Source organism: Neodiprion pinetum, chromosome 5, assembly GCF_021155775.2.
Source record: "Neodiprion pinetum isolate iyNeoPine1 chromosome 5, iyNeoPine1.2, whole genome shotgun sequence".
In the NCBI taxonomy this organism is placed as follows: domain Eukaryota; kingdom Metazoa; phylum Arthropoda; class Insecta; order Hymenoptera; family Diprionidae; genus Neodiprion; species Neodiprion pinetum.
The window spans coordinates 29,281,492-29,309,307 of NC_060236.1; the positions used below are offsets into that span (position 1 = coordinate 29,281,492).

Genomic DNA, 27,816 nt, shown 5'->3' on the forward strand with positions numbered 1-27,816 from the left:
GCGGAGTTGTCAGGACCAACATATAACGTTACCTGAACACGGTGACGTCACGCATCGAGTCAACGATGGTTCAAGACCGACGAACGATCCATCAGACAGAGTCCTGCTATCATCGGAGGGTAAATGGTCCGGCATGCAGAGTCCCTAAAGCTCCTCAAACAGCGGCTGGTGCGACCAGAACTACCGTAAGTCGCGTCAGCGCAGCGAATGGCGCGCGCTGCGCAGCTTTGGCCAAAGTGCATCGAACCGGGACTGTTTCGAACGATCACCAGACGGCGTTGTTTCGTATTCCCGTCTCAGGGCGTCCAGTACCAGTGCCGCGCGTCGTTTCGTTTGAGCCGGCCGGCGTCTAACCGGATAGCCGGATATGTTGGTTCTTAAATTTTGACTGAAACTTAGCCCGGCGTCGTGAAAAAAATGACATTTACGTGAGAGTATTAGATAAAAGAGAGGAGAAAAGGGACGGAGAGTCGAAAAGAGCCTTCGCAGTTTGTCAGTTTACGGTATTAAAAATAGTAATAAAACGCTACGTAGGAAGGGAGCAAGGATATAGAAGAAAACGCGAATCGGTTCCCGGCGCTCCGGCAAAGCTCCGTTCTTATACCAAAAACAGTGACAATGTGGTTTACCCTGATTTTAATCCAAGTCTGCAGCTTGTTCCGTAAGTAATTTGCGCTGATTATATTTTGCACCCTTATAATTTCTTACATATATATATATATATGTGTGTGTGTGTGTATGTGTGTATATGTATATATTTTCCCGTTTCACCCCGCACAACACTGTAATTTTCTCGCTGCTCACCCGCCACGCACGGTCGAACAAGGGATGAATCATGGCCCAAGTACATACATGCATGTACGCGTTACTACGATCCGAAGCCATCAGAGCCAGAGACCGACCTCCCTTCCGAGTTGAAATCCCGAGGTCCTCACGGCTACGGAGTCTGATTTTCAAAGCCCCATCCCCGCCAATTAACGCGACGAAATATTTACATTTATTCATGTATGTTTTTCGTTTACCATCTCTCCTTCTTTTTTCTTTTTTTTTTTATAATGAAAACGAAATTTTTTTTCTACTTGAACAGAGCGCGAGAGGTGTGACTTACCGTTTAATTGCAAGGTAATCTGTGGGTAATACGTGCGGCAATTAGTTAATTGGCGTTAACGCCGTGCAAGTCTTACATTATAAACTCGTTTAAAAAAAGTGGGAATAAAAATATGTTTCGAACAAATTTTTGCGCTAAAGTCGTCGTCATGTAATTGGGGTTTAAATTATGCAATTGCAATCGCGTGTACGATTCATCGTTGTTGCAGTAGTGAACCCTCGACAGAAATTACATGAGCGAACGGGAGGATATGAAGTTTTGTAACAGCGCGTCACCCCGTCGCACAAAACCCTCCCTTTCAAAGAGAGGGAACGAGAAGAATAACGAGAAAAAAAAAAAACCTCCCGGAAAACCAACCCCTGTTTGTCTAATCAGGCTCGTTTCACGTATTTTATCGTTTGCCATAAACGCCGGTTCGTGAGTCATAACAGTAAAGATTAAGGGTTACATAGCGGAGCTCCAAATTGAATCTAGGGTCCAATTATTCACGTTCCACAGTTTTTACGTTAAATACACGAAAAGAAACGTTGTAGATTCAATGCAGATAAAGAAATAAGTATTTATTTTCAAATTGGTCTCTTTGGGTGTGCGTGCGATAGGATTACGACCACAGTCGGAAAATCTAAATACGAGCATCCATTTTCGCGAGATTCTATTGACATGTCAGCTAAAGACGAAGTTATGGATCAATGGTTAGCATCCCTTAGAACTGGATCGATATTTCTTCGCGAACGTGCAAAAGTATAACCTTACGAAACTTATTTTCAACGCGGGATTCTTCCATTGTTTTCCTGTGCAATAACTCGAAAACTCTATTCAGACATTAGAGCAGCAGAAACGTAAGGGTAAAACAGTTTCGGACCAAGAGAGTTTGCTTTTTTGCGAATCCTTGCAGTCCGTTATGCACTGGCCCCCGTGGGTCGCCTGCACCATCTATGCACCATAGACCAGACGCAGTTCGTTAGGCCACGACAGCAGCCATGGCATTGTTCTTATGTATAAGAGGTTTTACCGTAGTCAGTCTGCGTAGAGGCACAATGAGCCGATCAACCAATACAATGGGGTTGCTGATAAAAACGTTCAGACCCACAGTTCTGGTCATTGAATGTATGTGTGCGGGTGTGGATGTGTTTAACTTACCGACAAACACTGCCGCGTCTGCGGGATGAGAATGAGAAACCGGTTGAAGAATCCTGCGAGAGGCAGCTCTCGCACATGGACGTAGAGCAGAGCTCGATGTGTGCACACGCCGCAAAGGAAGCTAGAAAAAGACAAAATAAGAGAGTGAGCGAGGGAGAGAAAGAAAGCTGCAGGTTCGAGGGATCCGCATATTATATCCCGCAGCCACCTAATATCGGAGGAGAGCGCCCTGCGCGCTTCGTCGTAAAGGTAAAGGTAAGCGGAGATCTGACGGTGGGGCAGAATGCCCAGTACCGTATTAACGGGCACCTGCATCGACGGTTTCAGTTGGGCCCACGGTACCCACTGCAAAGAACCAAGGAGGGAAAAAAATATGACTGAATCCACGCTTTTCGACCCGTTTCGAACGATCATTTTATGGCGTAGAAGGGATATCCTCAAAGTACAAACAAATCCATACTGATCGTTGTGGCAATGAGGTAGAGACAAGATTCTGCTCCATGATCTGACGTCAGTACACCAAGAAACTGCTACACAACTTTCCATGTGGTACTACTGATGGTTGTGGGAATGGGGTAGAAACAAGATTCTGGTCCATGATCTGAAGTCAGTACACCAAGAAACTGCTACACAACTTTCCATGTGGTACCACTACTGACGGTTGTGGGAATGCGGTGGAGGTAAAATTCTGGACACTGATCTAAAGGCAGTATACCATGAAACCGCATGCAACTCTCTATGAAGAAGCCTGGAAAATGACTCAGTAGAACGTTAAACTCTACATCGAAGTTACCACCAGGCATACGAAGTTTGTGCAATGAGGAAAGGTGGACGACAGGAGAACGAAACGATGATCGCGAGAGTGTGCATATATTATCTACCCATTCGAGAAATAAAAGTTGTTTCAACTTTCATGAATTTCCTTCAATGCAACTAGGATTAATTATTAATACTTGAGACAGCACTGAGGCGGTGCAGGGTGAGTGTGCATATCCCCATGCACTCGGGCAAGCCACTCACTCCGCTATTCATCTTGGTTCGGTGGTCCTAATTACACGTCTCCGGTTACCGACGAGGGTTCAAGCCCGTCTTCCTTTCAATGGCATCACATTTTTTTACGTGTTTGGTACTAAAACCTTCTTTGTTCGACGCATGCAGGCCACAGTGATGCAGCGGCTGCAGGCAGGTATACCTGTACCATCTTCGTTCACGGAAATCTTGTCGGTACTACGCGTGAATGCGTGGACAGCCACCCGCACAATGGAAAAATGTGATGCAAATTAACAAAGAAGTAAATCATAAGTCTCCCATTGTTTTCGAGCATCCTATAAGTAGATACGGGGCATTCCATGACAAACCCTCACCATCTCCGATTTTGCTCCAACTTTAATATAGTATTTTGAAATTTTCACCATAAATTACTTGTGAAAGATACCAAACTTTTGAGACCGTAAACTTTTTTCATCCGTAACATCACGTTAGCGTCAATTTTAGCGGTGTAGAAGTTTAAACCAGCATAAAGTTCAGAAACTCTTAGGTACGTAACTTTGGCGCATCCCGGTTCCCATCGACCATCGAACCTGCCTGTCGGGATGTAGGCAACTTTCGATGGGTGTTGAAAAATGTAAAGACTGATTTCGAATTCATCGGGTGATGCGGCATCCACGTGATGAGCGGGAAGAAAATAATTGGAAGAGTCGGTTCGCGGATCTGCAGAGTCGTTCTTCGTTATCGTTTTTTCACGTCGTTGTTATACCTGCGTCGATTCATCGAATGGCTCACGTATATCGAGCATTGAAATGAATGTTTCCTGCACCGTAGAGAACGAGGAGTCAATACCGCCGCAGCGTGCGGAGGATCAAAGAAATTTCTCTTCGCTTTTTTTCCTCCTTCGCTCTGGTTCGGAAGTATATTTTCATCAGGTTCCAAGGCGATGACCAGCGGTAATATCAAGGCCAAAAATGAGTCACGACAAGTGTATCTCGAAGGCAATCGTGTGGGCTTCTCATCCGGCGATATAACCTTAGGTAAAAAAAGCTATAAAACTGAGAATGCGATGTTTCCCATGGGGTCAGCCTCGTAAAAATAGGCTTCGGTAAATGCTGAAGCTAACCGATAGAAGGAATTATCCAGGGCGGTAATCGCGAGCCGCTCCTTGGGCCAGAAGGAGATATATATATACATATACGAGAGGTAAGAAGAAAAATGAGATAAAGAAAGAGCGAGAGGAGGAAAGAAAGCGAGTTGTTGGGAAGGAGCGGGGGATAGATAGAAGATAAAAGGGTTCGGCAGACTTCCAACTCCAGCAGCACGCGGCCCCCGCCACTCGGTCTCAGCTCCGTGTCAGTCATCGGCTCGTATAACATCAAATGCCGCTAAGTACGTACCGCTGAGTTAGAGTTTGAGTTTGGTTGATCCAACGAAATAAGAGAAATGCGTACGGGACGAGGGAAAGCTGGCTGACTGATAACCGTCAGTGGATGGTATACTGGCTCTTGTGAAATTTTCTCCTCGCGGAGTAAACAGCCAGGTCTTTTACGACTGACAACCTCGGCTCGCGCATGCTGCCCTCGAGAAGATCCCTGGATTCGTCATTCGTCGTCTTCGTGTCCCCCCCCCCCCCTATCACCCGAAACGAAGTAAAAAAAGGATGAGCCAAAAAAAAACAAATGAAGGAAACTTTTTCATTCGAGATAGCTGGCTAGTTGAACTTACAAACGTGGAGCGTGCAGAGTGCAAGCCAGCTGAATAAGACCTAGAGTAATCATTTTAGGTACTGCACACTCGGAACTAAGGAACCAGCTGTAGTTTTTCACTTAGAAATTTTTCAAAATTAAAACGAAAAAAGAAATCAGCTGACGGAAATTCACGGAAATTAATTTCATTCGATTGTCCCCCAATACTGTAGGAATGTGAGCTTGCAAATCAACGATCACTTCCCATTCGTCGGGTATCGTTGCATTTCGGTTCGTCGGACTAAAGGCGCAACTGGCACGGACTATACATTCGAACAAGAGCGAGCAGGGGAATAGGGGATCAGGGGAGAGCTGGCCGTGTACCTGGACGACTAGATAGGGCAGTTATAGCGCGATCAGGGCTCGGAGTAACGTAGACGAGCAGCATAGCAGCTCAGATAAAAGGGCGAGGGACCGTCCGGGACGATTTATGGCATGACACAACTGCTTGCTCCGAGCCGAAGGATCGATACACGTATAGCCACACGTGCGTGTGTATCTGACGTGCAGCTTTCGTGTGAAAAAAAAACATGTATGTATAGCCAACTGATCGACTTTGACGAAATCGGTGAAGAATAGAAGCCAGAAGTAGAAAAAGAACCGACTCGTTGCTTAGATTTTGATGAATAATGATAGAGATCACTCAACGTCTCAGGAATGGAGTATGCGCAATGTTCCCCTGAAAGTGTAGTTGCACTCAAAAGTTCAAGATCGTTATCCCTCGAAATGAATCCTCATTTCTGAGAATTAGGACCGGGAAGAGCATTCGTCGCTCACTTTCGACGGATGATACAAGAGATTTTTGAACGCGAATTTATATCCTGTTCATAAAGACCTGACAAGTGTTCGTGCTAATATTGGCTTAACTAGTTTACGGGTTCATCATTCTTACTAAGAACACCTTAGACCCAAAATGTCGGAAGTGAAGAAGAGCGTGTTCGAGAATCACATTCCATTTTATTGTCAAGATTCATTCGATATCCCCAAGAGTTTAAGCGATACCCCGTAGTTGTCAATTAATTTCAAATCAAGAAGCCCATCAGACAAATAATCCGACCCATGAACTTGACCCAATCGAACACCATTCAACGAAGTAAGTGAGTAAAAAGGTTATCTGACTAGAAGAATATGGCTTTACTAGTTCACGAGTTCATTACTTTTATCGAAAACACTTTAGAGCCAGAATGTCGAAAGTGATGAACAGCGTGTTCAAGAATCACATTCCATTTCATTATCAAGGTTCATTCGGTATCCCCAAGAGTCTAAGCGATACTCCATAGTTGTCAATTAATTTCAAATCAAGAAGCCCATCAGACAGATAATCCGACCCATGAACTTGACCCAACCCAACACGATTCAATAAACTGAGTAAGAAGATTGATTTTCCATTTCTTCCAGTGGATCCGACTGATGCTCAGAGCGGGGATCCTGGATTATCGTTTTCCGTGAGTCCCGGTGATCACTCAGCGGCTGAAGGAACTCCGGTGAGACTAAGATGCGAGGTCGACCCGGGGTCTGGGAACGATGTCGTCTACTCCTGGAGCCTCGAGGGTAAGGATCTCTCTCCAAGCCCCCGGCGACACCAGGACGGTGGTGACCTCGTCATTACCAGAGTCGACCGAACCTCGGACAGCGGAAGCTTCGTCTGCAAAGCGACCCACCGCCTCACCGGTCTCTTCATCGAAAGTTCACCGGCGACAATCAGCGTTCAATGTGAGTTGTCCGTTCGATATTTCATTGTGCGTTGGTGTGGTTATGTGACTTGAGAGTTGCATGGTGGCCACTGGTCAAGGAAAACCCGGAAATCATGGTGAGGTCAGAGAATTCGATAAATGGCGGTATGATGCGAAAAAGAATGAAACTTCGTCAATGAAGTAGAAGAATTCGAAGGATATTTGTTTTCAATGCTTGTTTCCATGAACACGCCAAACAGATAATAAACGTGTTTCTCAATATTTCTATATTACATTAAATGTATGTACACACTTTGTAATAGATATCATGCGAACGGTACCGTATGAACATGGTAGCAGCTACTATGCGTATTACATCGTGATCGTTACCATGTTTAGACACTTCGGAACATGAAAATGGGGAATCTGTGACACTCGTTTACTATGTTCGTTTCGTAGCCGTTACAATAAGATTTTAGCATGAGTGTGAAAGGATAATTTTATAAGTGGACTGAAAATTTTCCAATCGTTGGTGGTAGACCATTTGAAGTAACCTTTCCAACCGCGATTATGTATGAGGAAGAATTTCAGACGGGGTATGAAAAGTAGATAAAGTGTAAATTCCGGCCACCCCTTCACAATGTGATAATTTCAATCAGAGATAAAAACCGCGGGTGTTTCCCCATTGAATATACAGCGTCACCAGTCGATGGTGGTGTGGAGGGTCCCGACTCCTTCCTGACGCGTCGTTGACAGAAAGGCGTATTTGGCTCCCCCCGCACGCATTGAATGAGAGTAGTAGTAGACTCGCTGGAGGAATAACTGCGGAGAGAGAGAGTATCAGAAAAGTAGATTTTTCCGCACATTCATAAAACGGGGTGTAAATACAGGTATACTTGTATAACTACAAGCCGCGAGTAACGCAATGATATTAATGATCCCGGGTATTATAAAAGCTGCTGAAGCAGTTTTTTCCTCGTAAAACGAACCAAATCAGCATTATAGCCTGCAGACGTTACCGCACCCTGGGTACATCGGGAAGGAAAAAAAAACAAGTGAGGGAAAGAAAGGTTTTTTTCGCCAGTTTCTTCTTTTCCTTCCTTCTATGCTTTCTTTATTATTATTTTTTCTTTTTTTCATTCTACTTCCATCCTTAATCCAACGCGCGAAATATCACCAAGCAGGCAAAGCACGCTGTTGCCACCGGTGGCCGGATACAATATACATATATAATATATACACGTACTCGTAATATCAACTTGTATACATATGCAGCAGGAATAAGTAATGAAAATATTATGAGAAAAACATATTATTATTACGCGAAGAGACGTCGCCGCGCGGGGGCGTCGTTAGCGCACCGACACCTCGTTATCATGTATCGTTTCATAATTATTATTACTACACCCTGGCACTTCACTTTCTCGCACCATCGCCGCCAACTACCACTGAACCTCCGCAACCCACTTGCTAAGCGTACGCCGTGTAGCTACTATTAACGTTAGTACACGTATATATACTGCCTGGCCCTTCTCAAATTATAAATGCGTATACCGGATTTTTATACAACTCATACCTGTACAAGTTGCGGAACCCACAGTAATATCACTTTCGAAATACTAAATTCTCGCCTCATTATTGAAAGCCGCGGTGCACAAATTCCACGAAGTCATGATTCTCGATTCATTTTTCAAATTATTTCCAATTACGGACACATCACGCCGAAGGGGGAAACTAATTATCCAATCAATTTTTATAAACCACTATACTATGAAAATGAAAAATCAAAACATGATGATGATATGCATAGATAAGATCGTCGATGCGGATTTCAATTTCATGATAAAAGAAACAATCAACAAATTGATGGAAACACACTTCATTCTTCATCGTCGTCAATCGCTATTGAATATTTACGCGAAGAGTCTACCGATTGCCAAAGTTAATACAGGCGAACGTTAAGTTTTCTCCTTCGAGTTGACAAACAAGTTATGGACTCCGTAAGTCGGCACCGACTTGCGAAACTCTGCAAGCTCTACCCGGATATACTGTATATAGGTACGATATTTTTAATTGATCACTCGTACCCTGCCTCTCGCCAATCCAACTCAGGCGGTGTAAAATATTCAACGAGTCGTTGCCGGAGTCGTGTTTCAACGAGTAGGTACCTAAACATGTTACGTTCATGATTGTTGAATTTAACGTTGAGGAGGTGAAGAAAAATAACGATAATAACCGTGAACGACCCGCGTTACCCTCGTTCTTCGTATTCGTACATAAAGGTGTAGGAATATCGACTCGAGAACAATAATTGAGAAACGACGAAAGAATCATGCAGTGTGGAAAAGAATGTTTGAATTCAATTCCTCTTCAAATCCTTCTCGCATTAAATCTGTACCTCATCTTTATATATAATTTACTTGGACGTCCGAGCACATCCGTAGGTAAAGTAGTATACTGTAGCTGCACTCTTCCTACTAATACATGGTCTCTAGTAATTAGCTGTATCCTATCTGCCGGCCTACAAACAGCATTGTGCTATAGCGACGAAATTAACATTCAAGTGGAAAAAATAACGTTGGAAAGAGTTGTCGTTCATTACAGGGCGACAAGTATAAATGCCTACACAAACTCCAGTGTTTCATGGATGGTTAGTAATCCATGTAAAGTGATATACGACACTAGCTGCAAACCAGCTCGCTAAAATACAAACCCTTCAATAGAGCGTATGAGAAACTTCACAAATTCGTAGTGCAATCAGTAGCCAATACAACAGAGGAGCTTCTTTCATCGTCGAAAGGGTGAAAAATAATTGCTCATTTCATGCCAATTGTGTAACTCATTCAATTTTGACATGCAAGTGCCGCAAAGTTAGTTACGGGCTATTCCGCGTCAACCGGATCAGTCATCTCTCAGATATTTTTTTAATTTGGCATGTGGATTGTGTGGGACGAGTTAGATTTTTGTGCCAAAGCGCGAATCTCATAATGCAAAATTCGATTTTTTATTAACAATAACAAATTAGACTCCCATTTTTTTCAAAAATTCATAACTTCGGCAAAAAATTAGATACAATATATTTTTTTTTTTCAAATTACGCGGAAAGCTCCATAGAATTTAAAAAAAAATACGAAATGGTAAAAACAAGTTGTTATCAATTGTTTATTTAACAATTAATTTTTCAAAGATTTTCAAAACAGTGACTGACACGATCAAAAAATTTTTTTAAAATTCTGACATGTTCCTTGAACTGTACTACAACCTGTGAATTAATTCCAGAGGGGTGTTTTTCTTCGTTTTCGAGTAAAAAATCATTAAAGGTGTCGATGCGCATGAAATTGCGGCCCGCCGAGTCTCTACGTAATGGCGGGCGGCCGGTTGCCGTCCACCGCTACACCGCGGTGGCGTCGCAGCGTTATTTTAGAGTCATTTTCACGATGTAGGACATGATTGAAGAATCTGAAAAAAATACTGTACCTTCACAAGGCCTGCTCAAAGCGATAAGTGAAGTTTCAAGAATGTGTTTTTATTTTAAAATAAGTAGCAAGTTATGTAATTATTATCATTTATGTGCACTCTCATGGTGTGTAACCGTTATTTTGAATCTCTGTAATAAAAAAACGGTGAAAAACACATTCCTGAAACTTCACTTATCGCTTTGAGCAGGCCTTGTGAAGGTACAGTATTTTTTTCAGATTCTTCAATCATGTCCTACATCGTGAAAATGACTCTAAAATAACGCTGCGACGCCACCGCGGTGTAGCGGTGGACGGCAACCGGCCGCCCGCCATTACGTAGAGACTCGGCGGGCCGCAATTTCATGCGCATCGACACCTTTAATGATTTTTTACTCGAAAACGAAGAAAAACACCCCTCTGGAATTAATTCACAGGTTGTAGTACAGTTCAAGGAACATGTCAGAATTTTAAAAAAATTTTTTGATCGTGTCAGTCACTGTTTTGAAAATCTTTGAAAAATTAATTGTTAAATAAACAATTGATAACAACTTGTTTTTACCATTTCGTATTTTTTTTTAAATTCTATGGAGCTTTCCGCGTAATTTGAAAAAAAAAAATATATTGTATCTAATTTTTTGCCGAAGTTATGAATTTTTGAAAAAAATGGGAGTCTAATTTGTTATTGTTAATAAAAAATCGAATTTTGCATTATGAGATTCGCGCTTTGGCACAAAAATCTAACTCGTCCCACACAATCCACATGCCAAATTAAAAAAATATCTGAGAGATGACTGATCCGGTTGACGCGGAATAGCCCTTACAGATACGCAGTTTTGCGATGATGTTTTACATCCTGGAAATGAAATCCCGGTATTTTCAAGTCAGCAGACACTTTTGTACTGCGCAAGGTATTTACGTTAGCATTGGGTAGTATTAAAAATGCTGCTGCAGTCGCACGATAAGATGTATATTCGTTTTCGCTTCGGTTGTCAGTTGTCAAGACGTATGCATTGTATAAAAGATCTCGTTTCACGCTCTGCTAGGGTGTAGCAATGGTGAAAATATCAGACTCTCCACGTCGAGTTCGAGTGGGCGTCGTCGCTTCTTCCTTTCATATGAGTATATGCAAGGGTTGCAGGCGGATGACTGACAGTGATCCACGAGCGCACGTCTCACGGTGTATTTATTTACACAGGTAAGCGACGAACCCGCGAAATCCTGAAGCGAGAGAGTGAGTGAAAGAGGCGAAAATTAAGTGGAACATAAGTGAATTTTTTATGACCTTGATTTTTCACCACCCGAAGGATTCGACGAACGGATGATGGAAAGCTTGCAACTCGGCAAGTCACAAATAAAAACGATGTTATACTTTCATAGCACAATCCAGACTGCCGAGCATCCCTCGAGGGTTGTGAAGTTAAGCATGGGAAACCATTTCTTTTTCTATTTCCATCCGGTAATTCTGGTAAGAGAAGAAGTCTACGCGATACCCAGGGGCTAATAACGTGAAAGAGTCTTTCATGCGATAGAAAAAAGGAAAGAAGGTACATGCCCATAAGCACAAAGGGAAAAAAGGAGCGAAGCACGAGACGATGCAAGTTGGATAGAGCTAGATGAGGGCAATAGCTGTACAAGTGAAATAAAAAAATAAAAATAACCAGAAAGAGTAATGGAAAGAGGTTGCGGAGGCAAAAATGAGAAGCAAAAATATAATGGCCATGCATATACACGCACCCAGAGAGGCACAGGTGCACATGCTCGCAAAGTATGTATTGTATAAAACAAATAACATCTCATAGTCGCGCGTGGAAGCAGCTTGACGACTCACGGGCGAAGGGGTTTCCATTTCATGAGGTAGATACACCCCCTACTGCTTACCCATAACGAGATCATCGCCTCACTGCTGGATAGGCACAAGTCTAGATGGCGCTATTACGTCGACCGGTAATCATGCTATCGAGCTTGGAAGCTTCCCAAATTGAATATCAGTTCGGCACGATCAGATCACCTAATCCCGAAACCTGCTGCAGTTGACAAAAACATACCAGCATCTACCTCCGGAGCTCCGAATTAAATACTGCCAAAGAAATTGGAGTGTTGGTCTAACGATACGTAGAAATGATCTTGACCTCGATGTATATGAAAGAAGAATCTTGGAAGACTAGGTCTTCATGAACAAAACCAATGTTTGTGTCAAACGTTTCGACCCGTCGTTGGTCTAACAATGGTCTGATTCTTTAACGGCCCATACTGTCCAATGCTGACTCAGACATTGAGCACTGGCAATGGAAAGAGGTATCAATCAACGTCTAACAAGTTCGAAGACTTGATTACCGACTCCTAGTTTCATATTTTCGAACCACCACTGCCCAATTATAACAATTTAATCGATGGATACACCGGGGAATTGGAATTTGGAATTGGGAATCCAAAGGATCGTGGGTGCTCCGGTGGTTCGCAAACTGTGGAACAGTGGGTGCCTATACACGGGGTCCTGGATAGAGCTGGGAACTCAATTCGTAAGGGGGTTTGCATTTTCATTGTCTCGCCTCTGGAGTTTTTTGCACCGTAGCTGGAGGTTTCGCGCGCTCTGGTTCGACCTGAGTGAGCTAATCGTTGAGTCTGCCTCAGGCTCTTTCATTTTTAAAACACTGCACACATACCGTCGACTGAACGAGGACGCGTTTTCTCGTATTATACCCGGTGCGCCTATTGTGCCGCGCGTATATAGGGTGGTTCGAGTTGATTTCTTAATACAGAAAAATACTGCATAAGTGAGAAACGAGATGGAAAACATCCACTTCGTAAGAAAATTTGTAACCTCTGCAAGTTTGAAAAAAGTAAATCGTGTATGGAGTCAAGAGAAGTGTTTAATCCAGCAAAATAAAACGCAGAGATGAAAGAAATTCCATTCACCGTTAATCTCGCATCCGTAATTTCGACGAATTTTTCCTTTCCTTCTTTATTTCACCTCTTTCTTTGGCTCGTTTCCTCTCTCTCTCTCTCTCTCTCTCTCTCTTACTCTCTCGATTTTATCGCGATAGTTTATTGTTTGTACGCGTACACCGCCCTTTGTCTTCCTAGCTCTCATTCAACTGTACCGGAAAACGCGACGGGGCGTAAGCAGGGCGAAGAGAAAAGGAACGATCACAAACATTCCTACGAACGTACCTAGTTCTTTCCGCCAGTGCGTCGTACAGACAGACAACCAGCACAGTTTCACTTGAATATCTTGCGAGCTGTAACAGGGACCTCTTTGTTCAACGGCGTTACTGCAACGCGACTTGCGGCCATGGCGAATGCAGGCTTCGAAGTGCGATCGTGGGTCGTACTTGCAATTGGAGATCCTCGATACGACCCCGTAAATCACAGCGCCAAAGGCCACCGCTATTCACCGCCCTTAGACGTGCAAAAACCGTTGCGGTTGTACAGTAAAACCTAAGTTACACGTTTCACACTGCAAAGTTATCTTCGTTTATATGTAAAATTTTTTTGATCCTGGAAATTTTTGCCTATCAACCATGTGAGAATATTTCACTTGTACGTTTCTCACATGTATAAGCCACGTATTCCATCACGTAGCACTATTCTCTGTTCAGTCAAGTCTTATCACAGCCTATTTTTTAATCGAAAATCGTGAAAATCATAACTGTTTCATCTTTCAATAACGAAGGTTTGGAATATTTAGGTATTTCACTTTAACGTTACTCTCATTTATACGTCAGTATTGCCATACCCGCTGAAAAAGGTGTGACTAAAGTTTCGCTGCAGCCGATCTCGCGCAAACGGAGCTCGTCACCTAATGATATTTACTTTATAGTTGAAAACAAGAATCAGAAAGAAAATATCGTGTCTCATGACAGGGTAGACGCTGAAAGACCCGAAACGGATAAAATTCGTTTGAGTCAATTCGTAATGCAAATGAGACCAATGTCTCCACCACATCGATTAGGTTCTCGGAATTGTATTGAATGCCGTTGCAGATGCATCCGGAAAATGACTGTGATTTTCAATAATCTCAAGCAATATTTGTAACACGAAAGAACGTTCGTCAAACACTGTATTTAAGCTTTTATTCAACCATTGGCTTGCACTTCACGACAACGTCCAAGTTAAAACGTGATTAGAAAAGGGATCTATATGTGCAGCAGCGACTCAGACAAAAACTCATCATTCTCCGACAGACACAAGCTCCATGGATGCCGAGCCATAGTACACAATTACAAAATGGTAACGCATTGCTGCAGTATGGTTCCTAGCTTCAAGAGCGAGAAAGGCCAGTGATTGCATCAACTCTTTTGGAAATGATGTATCTGGACCACGTAGTTGTTTGATTTCATGTGCACCACTTTCGAACGATGCACCCCATATCTGTGAATGCAGGGCGTGAACCGCAAAGCTGCTTTCATCTTCGTATTGCCGTGGTATAAAGTCTATGCGTAGCTACATGTACAAATTTATCCATCTACCGGGTTAAAGAGAAAACGATGATTAAACGGATGAGGGAGTGATTATTCGCTTCGTGTTCGTTACTTTAATCTGTATACTGTTACATATATTACCTCTGCTAAAAAGCTCGTATCTGCAATACCCGGTACACAGCAGTTGCGAATATAGCAGGTAAATTCAAAGTGGCGGGTCTAAGATGCAGTGACGAATATTTGATGTGAAACTACTGCAATTTATACTTGACTGTTTCACCTGCAGGTACAGACTATACTTTTAAACCGTGTAATGCGATTACTCAATTCAGCACCATTCTGAAACAAGACACGCATAACAATCTGGACTGCCATCGACATTACATCTGGAACGTCTATGGTCACCGACTAGTATCGATTTATCGACGTTCAGCTGTAACAGTGAGACGGCCAAGAACTACTGAAAAAAGCAACGGAAATTGAAAATCACTTGACACTCGCCATCCGTCTTGATAAAGCTTCGTCTCTCGACAATCAATCCGGAGAGCGGATAAATCACGGAACACCTACAAGATCTCCGGTGATCACCGCCGATTGGTATGCATAATTAGTATTCCCGTTTACTGAGGTGTATCTGCTGAATCATGGTCGTTCAACGACTTGAACGGACCATTACACATGGATTCGTTTTATAAATTTGTCAACGATGTAAAATGAATGCTGAAATGTTCAACTGATAACGAGCAAAAAATTCATGCTGGGAAATAAATTCTAAGTTGAAATTTCAACATAGTAACTTGCAATGAAATTCAACTCGCGAACAAGAGTCACCGACCTCTACGTCTTTCCATAAACAGTTGACACTATGAACACGCGCGCGCACCTGCACCCTGCAGTGGTTTGCGGAGAGTTTCGCACCGTCTTGTCTTCACGCGACCTCCTAATTCAAAGAGACGGGAATTCCGCCCCCTGGTGAGCCAGATATCAGAAACGTGCGCCGCGTACAGATACCAGCGACGAGCTTGTAGAATACGAAACTCGTCAGGGTGGTATAATTATTATCCCAACCGGCGTAAGAAGTCACCGGCTCGCGACCGGGCTGCGGGGACTATGAAAGCAGCGGCTATATATCTCCACGAGGAGTTCTCATCGGAAAGCGAATCGGCCAGAGGGTGAAGCCACCTTCGAGGAAACCATACATCCACATCGTACATCCTTTACCAGCGACTCCATTATACCTTCCAAGTTTTTCACTAAGTACTTTTGTTTCCACTCCGCATGATGAATTGTCATCAGTAGGTACTTTATGCACCTTACGAAATTCACCACGCCGAGCCCGTTAGATTTGTTCAAAAGCCATGATAGATGTGTAACCTGGTTAGTCCTGACAGTTTACAGTCCAAGAATTGCGCATCGAGTACTAGTGCTAATGGGCTTGTCAGTGACCAGCTAAGTCAAGTAAAAAAAAAAAAAAAAAAAAACAAGGGCTTCTCCGGTTTCGTGGGTTTTGTCGGACGCCATGCTTCGAAAGAAGCCCCAGCATGGTGCACTGCCGTTCAACTTCTACAGTGGCAGAGTGTGGAGTCCCGGTATGAGGGCATATCGTGACTCGGTAGGTTGGTGGGTACCTTGGGTAACTTCGCGAATGGGTACTTATCGCCCCCAGCGAGCTCCGGAGCCTAGCCCAACTTAAATTCGGGGTGGATTTCAGCCTGATTTTCAGGCCCTTGACTCTCGGCAAACGCGTCCCACCCCATCATCTGCAAGGGCTCACGGCCATTTCCCTCACCCGCGAAATCCCTGCTTCCCCATCAGCGTCGACTCCTTACGCTGACAAGCCTCGCCGAGTTGGTGGTACCCGGGTATTCGTGGGCATATGCATCTACGTTCATTGTGCGTGTATATGTGCGGACAGCGAGAGAGGGAGAGGAGAATAGAGAGCGCTCAACGTGCCGAGTGTAGACAGACGACGTGCTGGGGCAGCAGGCGGACAGGATAGCGAGCGGCGGCGGTGGCAGCAGCTAGGTGTACAGTCTGGAGGGCCGACTGCCGAGAGCCGGGCCCATAAAACTTTATGGTGGGTTTGCATCGACCGTGCCTTCCCTCCCCGTTGCCCCGAACCCCTCGCTGTCCTTCCTTTCCCTCCCGCCGTTCCCTTGCCTCGTTCACCCTCACGATCCCGTCGCCCCAGCCTTTCGTTACCCTGGCAACGCCGTTGCTGGCAGCCCCTCGACGCCGCCGCGAGCATCTCCACTTTCCCCTGGATCCACACGCCAATTGGCTGCTCCTTCACCTTCCCCGGGTCAAATGTGTACGATGCAGGTATCGCACAACCGTGATGTGTGTATCTCCCTGTCGAGTTACACACGTTACGTACTTCCGTTCAGAGACACGTAAGAGATAGGTTCGCATTTCTGTGCATGACTATTTTAGACTTTGAAGACCTGCCACAAGTGTATCCATGTGCAGTTTACCCTTCTGTACTTCTTTTTAGGTAACTTACTGACTCGCTTCCAATTTCAATTTGCAAATCTTCGAAGTAATCCACTTTCGGCAACTACTTTCTCGTGGGTATCATAGAATTTTGTGCAACATTGGCACACTTCGTTATCCTGTTCGTGTAAAGGAGACATCCGAGAAGCGAACCTTGAAAGTTTCTTCATGGAACTTTTGCACTATCTATAAAACTTGACGCAACCCATCAGACTGTTCAGAGCTCACTAAGGAATCCGCTGGTCATCATTAGGGCGTCCGTTTTGTACTGAATAACAGTTCGGATTGCATTGGAAACTCAAGACACCGTAAAGGCGTGCACCTCTTCGCGGAATATTCTTGAAATACCACCAGACGTCATTAAGACATCATAAAAGCCATCTGCAAGGCATTGAACGAAACTCTCTCACTCATCAGTTGGATAAGATTGAAAGCAGACTAATTTAAGAATCATTTCATTCATCCACAATATGCATTATATAAGACAGACCACCACCATGTCTTTTCGAATAACTTTGTGTACCAAGCGATTCTCGAAACATCGCAACGGAACACTCCTTTCATAAACATCTGAATTCTTTTAACAAATGTCTGAACTCGTGTTACTTAGAAATTAATAGTAGCTAGAATCGGTCTAGCCAAATCCCATGTGCATAGTGTTCCGAGGACTTTGACGCTTCGGTGAAGCTGATGGTTTCGCTTTGGCAGACTATTTCTCTTCCTTTTGTACCGCGTATCATGGACGTACACTTCCGTGTGAAGTGTCTCTGAAAACGGGGGTTCCAGGACCAACGGACTTGAAGCGTGTTGACGTAATTGAACTGTTTAAACCTGCAGGACTGGAGAAGCCGTGGCTGCCGTCGCTGGCTTTGCGACAGCCAGCTTTGGACGCAGCTTGCGGGTTGAGACCCGCGCTGGCGTCGTTTGTTTGCTCGCCTAGGATAAATAGTAGCGCCTGCCACCTCCTTGGACCACCCACCCCAAGCCAAGGCGATCTCTCCGTCTCAACGCTACAGCGGTCTTCTTTCAAGTCCTTCATCCCGCGGATCGCTGCAGCGGTCGCTGCTTCCGCTGCTTCCCTAAAACGCGTTTACATTACAGCTTCCCTTTCTTACATCGCCTCTTTCACTCCAACTCTCTTCGTCTTTCTCACTTTTCCTTATCCTGATGATGAAAATCTACCGCTTCTGCATTTCACCAACAGTTCAAGTCTGTAACAGTACCTTCCGCTATATTCAGACTTCATCGCATTCGCACGAAGATGCCAATCTCTGACCTTCAGTACCCTTCACGATCCACAATTTCATTCATCCCATAAGCCATCCGTGCAGTAAAGATCCGAATGGTCTGTCGACACATTTACGTTGCTTAAATTAGAGGAAAGATTAATTATTCAGATAAAGTTTGGTATATCATTATGCTGTGAAAACGGCTCCCATTTGTTTCACGTCTTTCACGAGAACATAATTTTGTTGTTCCCAAAAGATTGCACACACGCTAGACGAGAACCTTTAAAGTACAGCTTCTTTCGAATTTTTTCTCTCCCTTCTTTCTGTATCTATTTCTACTCCTCAGTCGTCACCTATTCCCCTGACGACTCGAGAGGTCGGCCCCATCACGGAGCGATGCTGTCAGTGTAGCTAGCTTCATTTGTAACGTACTCCTGGTTCAGATAGTTACTTGAGCCAAAGGCCGAGACGAGATAGTAAAACGTGTTGGAGATTCGACGCCGGTTGGCTGTCGCACGTTGCTGTTGTCCAAGTCTCGGTCTTCTCTTCTGGCTCCACCTCGTCCCGTTCCACGGTCGTGTTTACACGAAAGTTAATCTTGCGCGGGAGATGATAATAATAAACGCTACTCTCTTTTTCTCTCTCTTTCCTTCTGTCTCTTCGTGCTCCACGCGATGTTGCAGGCGCGGTCCCTTTGATCTCGATGATGTCGTTTGTGCGTTTAAACACGGCTTTCCGAGTATAGCCGAGACTTCGAGAGAAAGAGAGTCGAGTGGCCGGTATGAAAGCAGGCTGTAAACCATCCCGCAAAGCGGCTACGCCACGGGAGCGCCACCTGCAAAGGATTGAAGCCCACCCGACCGCCCGGACGCGAAGTTAAGTGTGTAAAGTAAGTTACAGAGACTGTTGCTCCACCCGCTCGTCACCGGGCGGCACTTCCGCAATTGCGGAACGCAGCACGTACCCCCTTACTTACCAGACCGTCGAGCATTCACGCAATTTACTATTTATTGTACCATTGTCTCACACTCTTTTACCGCAAATTCACTTTGCCAGATTCCCTCTTTGAGCCTAATGCTCACACCACCTCGGACCCTTCACCGGCGTCAAATGGCCACGCACTTCGGTCTTTGACTGCTCTCCAAGTGCTCGGGACAAAAACGAAAGCAAAGAAAAATACTCACAATGCCACGACAGGCTGTAATCAAGAAACGCGCGCGTCTCTCGTATGGAGTGAAATTTAAATAAAAAAGGATCAAATCCCACCTCATCTTTAACTTACGGAACCAAATATACACGGTTAAACAAGAAAACGTCCCAGCAGGTCCACGAAATTTCTTGAGTCGATTTAACTATTTTCCAATGTATTACTAATAGTAAGTGAAAACCACTGAAAATTATAAATTGAATGAAAAATGTAACAAATAACACAAATATAAAGTGAATCTGCTGAGACTAATGTCTGTGTTTACTTAAATTTCTCTAACAGTGTACTGAACTATGTTTTCGCCTATTATACACTGTATAATATTTATAAGTGAAGAATGGAGATCTTCAACAATTATCGTGAAAACTAAATCAACTACAATAACTTTTATCGCAAAATAAAAATATAATGAACATTACTCATCAAAGATTAATCATTTCACGAAGAACATGAGACCAGCTCTCTTTCTCTCTCACTATCTCTTAATCTCTCGCTAAACTGATATACGTATTTTATGTTTTTTCCTTAGGGATAAGCGAAGCTGACGTTCAACTGCAACTACCAAAGTTTCCAAACCTTCTAAAGGCCGGTATCGATATCGAGCTCAAATGCCACGTTGAAGGATCGGGAGACATGCGCTACGAGTGGTTCAAGTAAGCTTTTTTCATTTGAACCCAAAACAGTGAATTAAATCCGTCACGATGCGAGATTTGATTTTGAAATGCGCCACTACATATATTACAGAAACTCGGAACGTGTGTCAAAGTCGGAGCGGATCGAGACCAAGAAGAAGAAGCTTCACATCCATAAATCAAGCACCGATGACAACGGAGTTTACACGTGCCAGGCGCGTAACGAAGTCGGTTCTTCGCCAGTGGGAAAAAATTTTCCCCTTGTGATACCGAGTAACGATACAGCAACGATAAAGACCGTACCGCAGAATATAATAGCGAAGCGTGGTGAGCCGGCCTTCTTTCATTGCCAATACGAAAATGCCGACACAGTGCAGTGGTTCTTTGACAACAACGGACCCCTTGAATCTGACGACGAGAAAATAGTGTACGAAAATGGTACCCTGGTAATTCTGGCCGCGGAGCATCGTGATCAGGGAATGTATTCGTGTCACGGACCGAGAGGCGAAACTTTGCAAGTCTATTCCGCCGAGTTGCAAATTGCTTGTGAGTAAACACGACGGCAATGAATGGATCGCCGAGAACCCTGAATAATAATAAACCCTCGTTGTAATTCAATGCTGAATTCTCTTGCGTTTTTCAGATCTGAGGAATCTATCCATCACATCGTTCGAACCAGCCTTATCCAACCAACTGGCTATAGTGGGCGAACATCAGGAGCTGCAGATAAGCTGTTTGGAACCATCCGGTCTTCCGCGACCTAAAGTCTACTGGAAGAATCCGGATGGTCACATCATAAGCGATTCCGGAGTGGTCAGAGTCCAGGATAACACGCTGATAATCAGCAAGGCACGTTTGGACGAAGATGATGGAAATTACACCTGCATTGCCGAAAATTTAGCAGGAGAAACGGCGATGAGTGTTCAGGTCGCCATATCCAGTGAGTGGAGATGAATTGGAACCGTTTCGTTCGCTATAAGTTTATAGTCCGATTGATTTTAGCATTGAGACAAGTTTCCTGGACTTGAAGTGAAATCGACCAATGAGGTTGCAAACAAACAAGACCTCTCATCTTATAAACTTTTATTTTCTCTCTTTATCAGCTCCCCCGAGCCTGGTCTCCTCGCCAGAATCGATAACCGTTACGGAAGGAGATCCAGCAACATTGTCCTGTTCGTACGTTGGAATGGAATCGCCAATCACGCACGTCCGGTGGCTGAAAGACGGTGAACCACTCCGAGAGAGCGGAGGTCCGGTGAGGCACCGGGTATCGGACAGCCGGGGGAACGTAACTCTTTTCTTAAAAAGCGTCGACTTGTCGGACAAGGGTAGCTACAAGTGCGAGATATTCACCAAGGGTTTTCCATCGGTATTTTCCCAGCATGCCGAGCTCGCGGTAAAGGAAAAGCTAAAGTTCTCTTCTCTCTATAACGAACGACTCGAACTCGGCTCGACGAGCAAGGTTTACTGCAAAGCGCACGGCGCCACCGAGCCCACTGTGAAGTGGATAAAAGAAGGAAATGGCACTGAGTTCCCCCCGCATGTTCAAGACATAAACGGTACCTTGCACTTCAACGGTGTTGTTGAGGACGACAAAGGGAGATACACGTGTTTGGCGACAAACAGTCAGGGATCCATAAATCACACCATCACCATCGACGTTGTCAGTGAGTAACTCCGCTCGTTTATCTGAAACAATGAAGTATTCATTAGCTTGAATAAGATCGTAACATCAAAAGTGAGATCTCACGATTGGCGATGATTTTTAATGCAAAACAATCCGAAACAAGAATCAAAATACTCTAGTGCGTGCTGAGTTTCGACTTTCATTGTGTGTAATTCTCCCCAACAGTTGCTCCCAAGTTCACCGTGCAGCCCCAAAATCTGACAGAGGCTATCGAGGGACACTCCGTAATGATTGACTGCTCCGCTGAGGGAGATCCTAAGCCAAAGATACAGTGGATGAAAAATTTGAAATCTAACGATTTGGAAAGCCCTCGTTTTCAGGTGCTACAAAATGGAAGCCTCTACATCCGAGAGGTGTATCTCGCAGACGAGGGAAACTACGGTTGTATCGCCGGAAATAGCGGGGGACTCAGGACGAAAGAAGTTCAGCTAATCGTACGACGTAAGTGGACAACTACGCCAAAATTTTGACAGGGTACTGTACTGAAATGAAATGTCTCCATTCGTTAATAAAACATTTCAGCGTTAGTTTGATTCAAATAGATCAAGCACATCAAGAAATCACCTCGTTCGGTGCACATCTTTGGGGGTCGTTTTCAGCCCCTTAAAGTGTTTAATGGCAGACAAAAAAAAATACGTGTCACTTAATTTTTCAGACTACTATAAGATATTACAAAGTAAATCAAATCAGAGGGATCGGCCTGGGATACCTTCTTTGTCAGTCATTCGATGTACCAAAAAGAAGACAAACTATTTTCCATTCCTGCCCGTTAATCCCGTCCCACAATCATATCTACTAAAACTAGTATTACAGTGTAGACCTGTTGAGAATGAATTTTTTATTTCAATTTCTACAGCTGGAGATGGCTACCGCTCGGATATGGACATGAATAACGAAGAGGATGAATCAATGATGGGAAGAACAGTGATCATAACGCTGGGCGCAGCAGCAGCGTACATGGTTTTGGTGGTCGGGTTGATGCTGTACTGTCGTTACAGGAGAAAGCGCAGGAAGCAGCAATACCTGCAAGAGCAAGCTGAAGGTATTTGCGAATGTCGTCAAAATAGCATCACGACGACGTCAATTACGCGTAGATTTAAATCTAGTACTGATCAGTACGCGACACTTTTCCCCGCAGAAAAACTGGAGAACGGAGACGTGCACGATGAGCAAACGGAGCTGAAAGAAACTAACCACAAAACATCGTCAGCCAAGAAGAATGAAAACAGAGATTCCCATAGAAGTGACGGTGCGGACACAGCGCAGAGCCAAAGCAGCAACCACTCTAAGAAGTCTAAATCGAGCTACGACAAGATCGCGGTATCCCGGAGCAACCTCAAGGATCCAAAGCCACTGGGACGCGGGGAGTTCGGCGACGTATTTCGCTCAAAGTACCAGGTCGAGGGAGAGAAGGAGACCCTGGTGATGATAAAGAGCCTGACAAGCACGAAGGACGAGAACGCGTTGCAGGAGTTCAAGCGGGAACTCGATCTGCTGCACAAACTGAGCCACGAAAACGTCGCTAAGCTCGTTGGCCTGTGCAGAGAAAAAGAACCGCACTACATGCTCCTCGAGTACACGGACTGGGGTGACCTCAAACAGTTCTTGATCGCCTCGCGGAAGGACAGCGGTTCCAGCCCGACTCACGACGCGAAAAAGCGGGTCCCCCAGCTCTCGGTTGCCCAGATATTGTCCCTCTCCATCCAGGCAGCAAAGGGACTGAAACACGTCGCGGACAACCGACTTGTTCACAAAGACATAGCCGCAAGGAACTGCCTGATATCGAGCAATTTTTCTATCAAGATATCGTTCCCTTGCATGACGAAGGAGCCCTACCATCAGGAGTACGCGAAACATCGCAACCGGGTCATCCCTCTGAGGTGGCTCCCCTACGAGGCGGTTTACGAGGACGAGTACTCGACGAAGAGCGACGTCTACTCGTTCTCCTGCCTAGTGTGGGAGATGTTCCACCAGGGCGAGCTGCCCTTCAACAAGCTCAACGACGACTCCGTGCTTTCGCAGCTTAAAACTCAGAGACTCGGCTGGAAGGCCCACAAGGCAGCGCCTCCGGCCCTTCAGGAGCTTCAGGCAACCTGCTGGGCCAACGATCCCAGGGAACGTCCTACTTTCGACGATGTTGTTATTAAATTAGGCGAAATTGTTGTAGATAGCTGCCTTTCAACGTAGGCTATTATTTTTTTTTTAATTTATATTCTTTTTTTTCATTTTTAACACATATACATATTTTTTATCTTCATTCTATCCTTTTCACTTGTATCTTTTTTTCTAACGGAAAGTAAATTCTCAATGAATAAAAAAAAAAAAAAAGAATAAGAAATACTGTAACGCGTCCAATGACCTTCGATTTGATACTCAAGATTTGGATAAGATTCTTTGACAGACACGAAATCGGTCATCTTTGACAGTCGGTTTGTACTCTCACCGTTTCGAATCTAAAATTGAGGAAAAAAAGATCTTTCCCACTTTGTTTTTTTCTAAAACCTGATTAACATCGACACTAGAATCTGTACGAATGAAATCGCTGTGACGGAATCGACACTTGCTCAAAGTAAACATATCTTCGGATATTTGTCTCAATTAGAAAGCTCTCGTTCAAGATTATAAATTTGTATTTGATGAATTGATTTTTGAACGAAAAATTCCGCAAGTGATTATACCGGTCACGAAATGTTGAGCAGAAAATTTTATTGTCAACCACCTGTGGCAAGGTCGCGAAATTGAAAAATTCGCGTTCCTCTGTGGATGTGAAAAAAATTTGCACCAACTGACTTCAATTGGTGGATGAGTGATTGGCGCAGTTGCAGTATTCGAAATCGTCCATTAGCTCTCTAAGGATAAAACAATATTTATATCCGATAGTAACTCCGCCCCGTTCAATACCGATTTCGCATAAGCCTACGAACTTTAACCGATATAAAATGCACGAAAACCGTAATATTACACCAGTAATCGATAGCATTAATAATAATAACGATAATATCACTCCGAGAAAAGGTTAGAGTATACCTACAATACAATACAATATTTTGTAATCATCGTCGAAAGTAGGATTAATTCTAAGTCTGATTCATCTAACATCGAATAATTTTAAACATAACGATATAACGTACTTATATTATACATACTTGAATATGCGGCAGAATTTTTTTAAACGTTGCATTAAAATTAGGCAAGTAACGCCATCATATCAAGTCGGAGAAAAATACCTAAATTTACTCATACGATTTCTACTATCCAACTCGACCAAAAAGGGCCACAGAATCACAATCGATTACAATTTAACGATAAAATCGATAAAATAATTTTACACAGGGAGGATTAATGAAATAAAACAATTTGAAAAAAAAAAAAAAAAAATGGCCTTGTACATAAAAAAATTAATCGAATTTAAACGAAGTTGTAAATTTTTTATGTATAACATGTACGTCGCATGAAATATGTGACTACTATAGCGCATGTATTGATGCGATTGCACGAATGAATCCATTCTTTTCAACTCGTATCCTGACGTATGGTACGAATATGACTAAAAACTGTAACAGAGTATCCAAAGTTTACACCGGATACAACTCGAGACTGAAAATACTCAAACATTCATATTCACGATGAAAAATATTTCTGTGGCGTTATTTCTTTGTAATTTTCTTTTTTGTTTTTCCATGCAAGATACGTACTATATATAATGATAAGAATAAACTTCGAATGAAATTTAGGACGATGATAATAATGAGAGTAATTTCAATTGCTTCAATCAATTGCTCGGAAATTTTTAATAGGAAGTCTGGTTATGTTTAAAAAAAAAAAATAAGAACAAACGCAAATATTCCGTTTCCGATCGAGCAATGTGCAGTTTCGTGATCTCTTAAGAGGTCTGATTCAGTCAGAAGAAGAAAAAAGTTAACTTCGGCCAATGAAAGGAATCTAATGCTGCCTGCTCAAGTAATAATTAGAAAAAAAATAAATTTTCAATTTCATCAAGTTTTTGTATTTGTGAATTTTTTTGTTTTTAATTCAATGACGGTAATAAATCTACAATGGCCTTATTAGAGGCTATTTGAGTGTAAATAAAATATAATTTATTTCATAACATTAAATAATATCGACATGCTCATTGGTAAAAAAACCTATATAATTGCGCATATACGTTATAAATTTTGTGTTGTATCAAATACGTACGTACACAGTATAAAATCCACCGCATGATGAAAAATAACGATAACGGTAATAATAGTATTAAAAATAACGATAACAATAATAATATTACTAATAATAATAATAAAAATAAAGTAATAAATAAATTAGTATTTACCATTTAGGTATTATGCATATATGTTATACATTATAAATGTGCTTCAGACACCTGTCTCTGTTGCTGCGGCTTTTGCGACCAGTGTGAAACATTTTTGAAAGCTAAATATTTATACAACAAATACAGAACCGCGACAAATTTTAACGTTGAATTGTCAACGCATTTGAAACAGTTAGGTCGTAAGTGCCATTTTTTAATACGAAATCGAACGTGGTTAAACAACAAGTCTTTTTTTAGACGTTTAATTTTTGACGTAATTTTTATAGGCGTAACCTAACCCGAAGCGACACTCGTCAAGATCGAATGAACGTAATGTTGAAATGAAACAAGATCGTAATGGAACAGGGAAAGTGCTTCATATTTTCATGGACAACCAACAGCCGAGAAACAATAAATAATTGTCCCGGTTGTAATTAACGAATTTGAAAGAAAAAAAAAAAAAAAAACAGGGTTGACTTGATCTTTTTATACAGATGGTCTGCAAGAATGAATGTACGCTTTGCAGCTTATTTATCGATTACTCATATATTGTAATAATCACTCACATATTCATACGCATAAATACATAACTATAGGCTTACAAACACTGCCAATAATAATATTCATGAATTCATACGTATAATCACATATTAAGCTGTCGGATTATATTAAAATTTATATACTGATAATATAATCACCTGCATCATATATTCATCGCTTGAGACCGTGATGATTTAGTTTTATAATAATGTGCTTTCTCTGTCAACCCAGAAAAATATTCTCAGTTTTTTACTGTGCGTGTGATATTGCATTATCGTGATACGACTGTACTTGTGTGCGAATAAAAAACAAAAAAAAAACTGTTGGGCAAACTCGGTATTGCAATTAGTATGTGAAAACTTAATTAAATTTTCGAAAGCGTCCGTAAGTTGAAAGTCGGTGATTTGGTTTTAAGATCTGAGAAAATTGAAGATTGATTTTAGTTTGATTTTTTTTTTTTTAAACACAGGGTATAACGTACACCTTCGACATGTGGCTATTATTATAAAAATTAATTCAATATTGAAGAACATTCGGATTTGATTGAAATCGTGAATAGAAGAAATTGAAATTATGTAATGGGAATTGGAAAAGCGTGAAAACCCCGGTTTTTTGCAAATACGTAACTCGTGCGTCATAATTTATCAAATGAATAACAAATATCTAGTCAACCGAATGACAAATAATTGAACACGAGAAATATCCTAGCTAATTATATATACCTTAAATACAGTTTCATAACGCGATGCAAATAAATAATTCATAATGTACAATGTTGGTCATATCCCCCAGTTTGAGTAACGAAATTAAACATTATTTTTTTTAAATTCGTAATTTTGTAAATATTTGTACTTTTTTATCTAAACGATAATTATTATACTATATACACACATTACATATAATATACATATTATACATAATGAATATAAATATTATTATATAAATTATATAAATACATACAATATACATATTACATGTAAAACATTATATAATACCTACGTCTGAAATTATTCTATTATTATTAAACATATTATGCTACGATGAAATAAAAATTAATCGAATATACTTCGACTATTTCTTTCAATATATCGTAATTCCCTCGTGGCCATATTCCTCCTACATTTTTGGAAATAGTAAAATTACCCAAAAATTCATCTCTACGTTCCTGAGATAAGCCAAATTTT

At 42.5% G+C, this 27,816-nt stretch overlaps 1 protein-coding gene and 1 long non-coding RNA gene across 4 annotated transcripts in view; one reads left to right on the forward strand and one right to left on the reverse strand.

Moving 5' to 3' along the window:
• LOC124220147 (uncharacterized) overlaps positions 1-27,816 on the reverse strand; it is a 149,326-nt gene that overhangs the window by 87,812 nt on the left and 33,698 nt on the right. For all 3 annotated transcript variants that reach the window (XR_011177076.1, XR_011177078.1, XR_011177077.1), the window contains exons 2-3: positions 21,660-21,785; positions 2,249-2,369 (exon numbers count right to left, since the gene is read on the reverse strand). This is a non-coding gene — a long non-coding RNA (uncharacterized lncRNA). The remainder of the gene's footprint in view (positions 1-2,248; positions 2,370-21,659; positions 21,786-27,816) is intronic.
• LOC124220138 (inactive tyrosine-protein kinase 7) lies at positions 340-27,613 on the forward strand. Its single transcript, XM_046628610.2, has 9 exons — positions 340-661; positions 6,382-6,696; positions 19,994-20,117; positions 20,209-20,642; positions 20,740-21,036; positions 21,200-21,763; positions 21,949-22,224; positions 22,640-22,825; positions 22,922-27,613. The coding sequence occupies exons 1-9, from the start codon at positions 619-621 to the stop codon at positions 23,968-23,970; spliced, it is 3,288 nt and encodes a 1,095-aa protein (XP_046484566.1). The 5' UTR covers positions 340-618; the 3' UTR covers positions 23,971-27,613.

Bases quoted from the DNA above. Each gene is read 5' to 3' on its own strand.
- LOC124220138 (XM_046628610.2), top strand. From the start codon at position 619: ATGTGGTTTACCCTGATTTTAATCCAAGTCTGCAGCTTGTTCC. The intron at 6,697-19,993 runs GTGAGTTGTCCG...TTTTTTCCTTAG, and splicing joins GGCGACAATCAGCGTTCAAT to GGATAAGCGAAGCTGACGTT. The intron at 22,826-22,921 runs GTATTTGCGAAT...TTTTCCCCGCAG, and splicing joins CCTGCAAGAGCAAGCTGAAG to AAAAACTGGAGAACGGAGAC.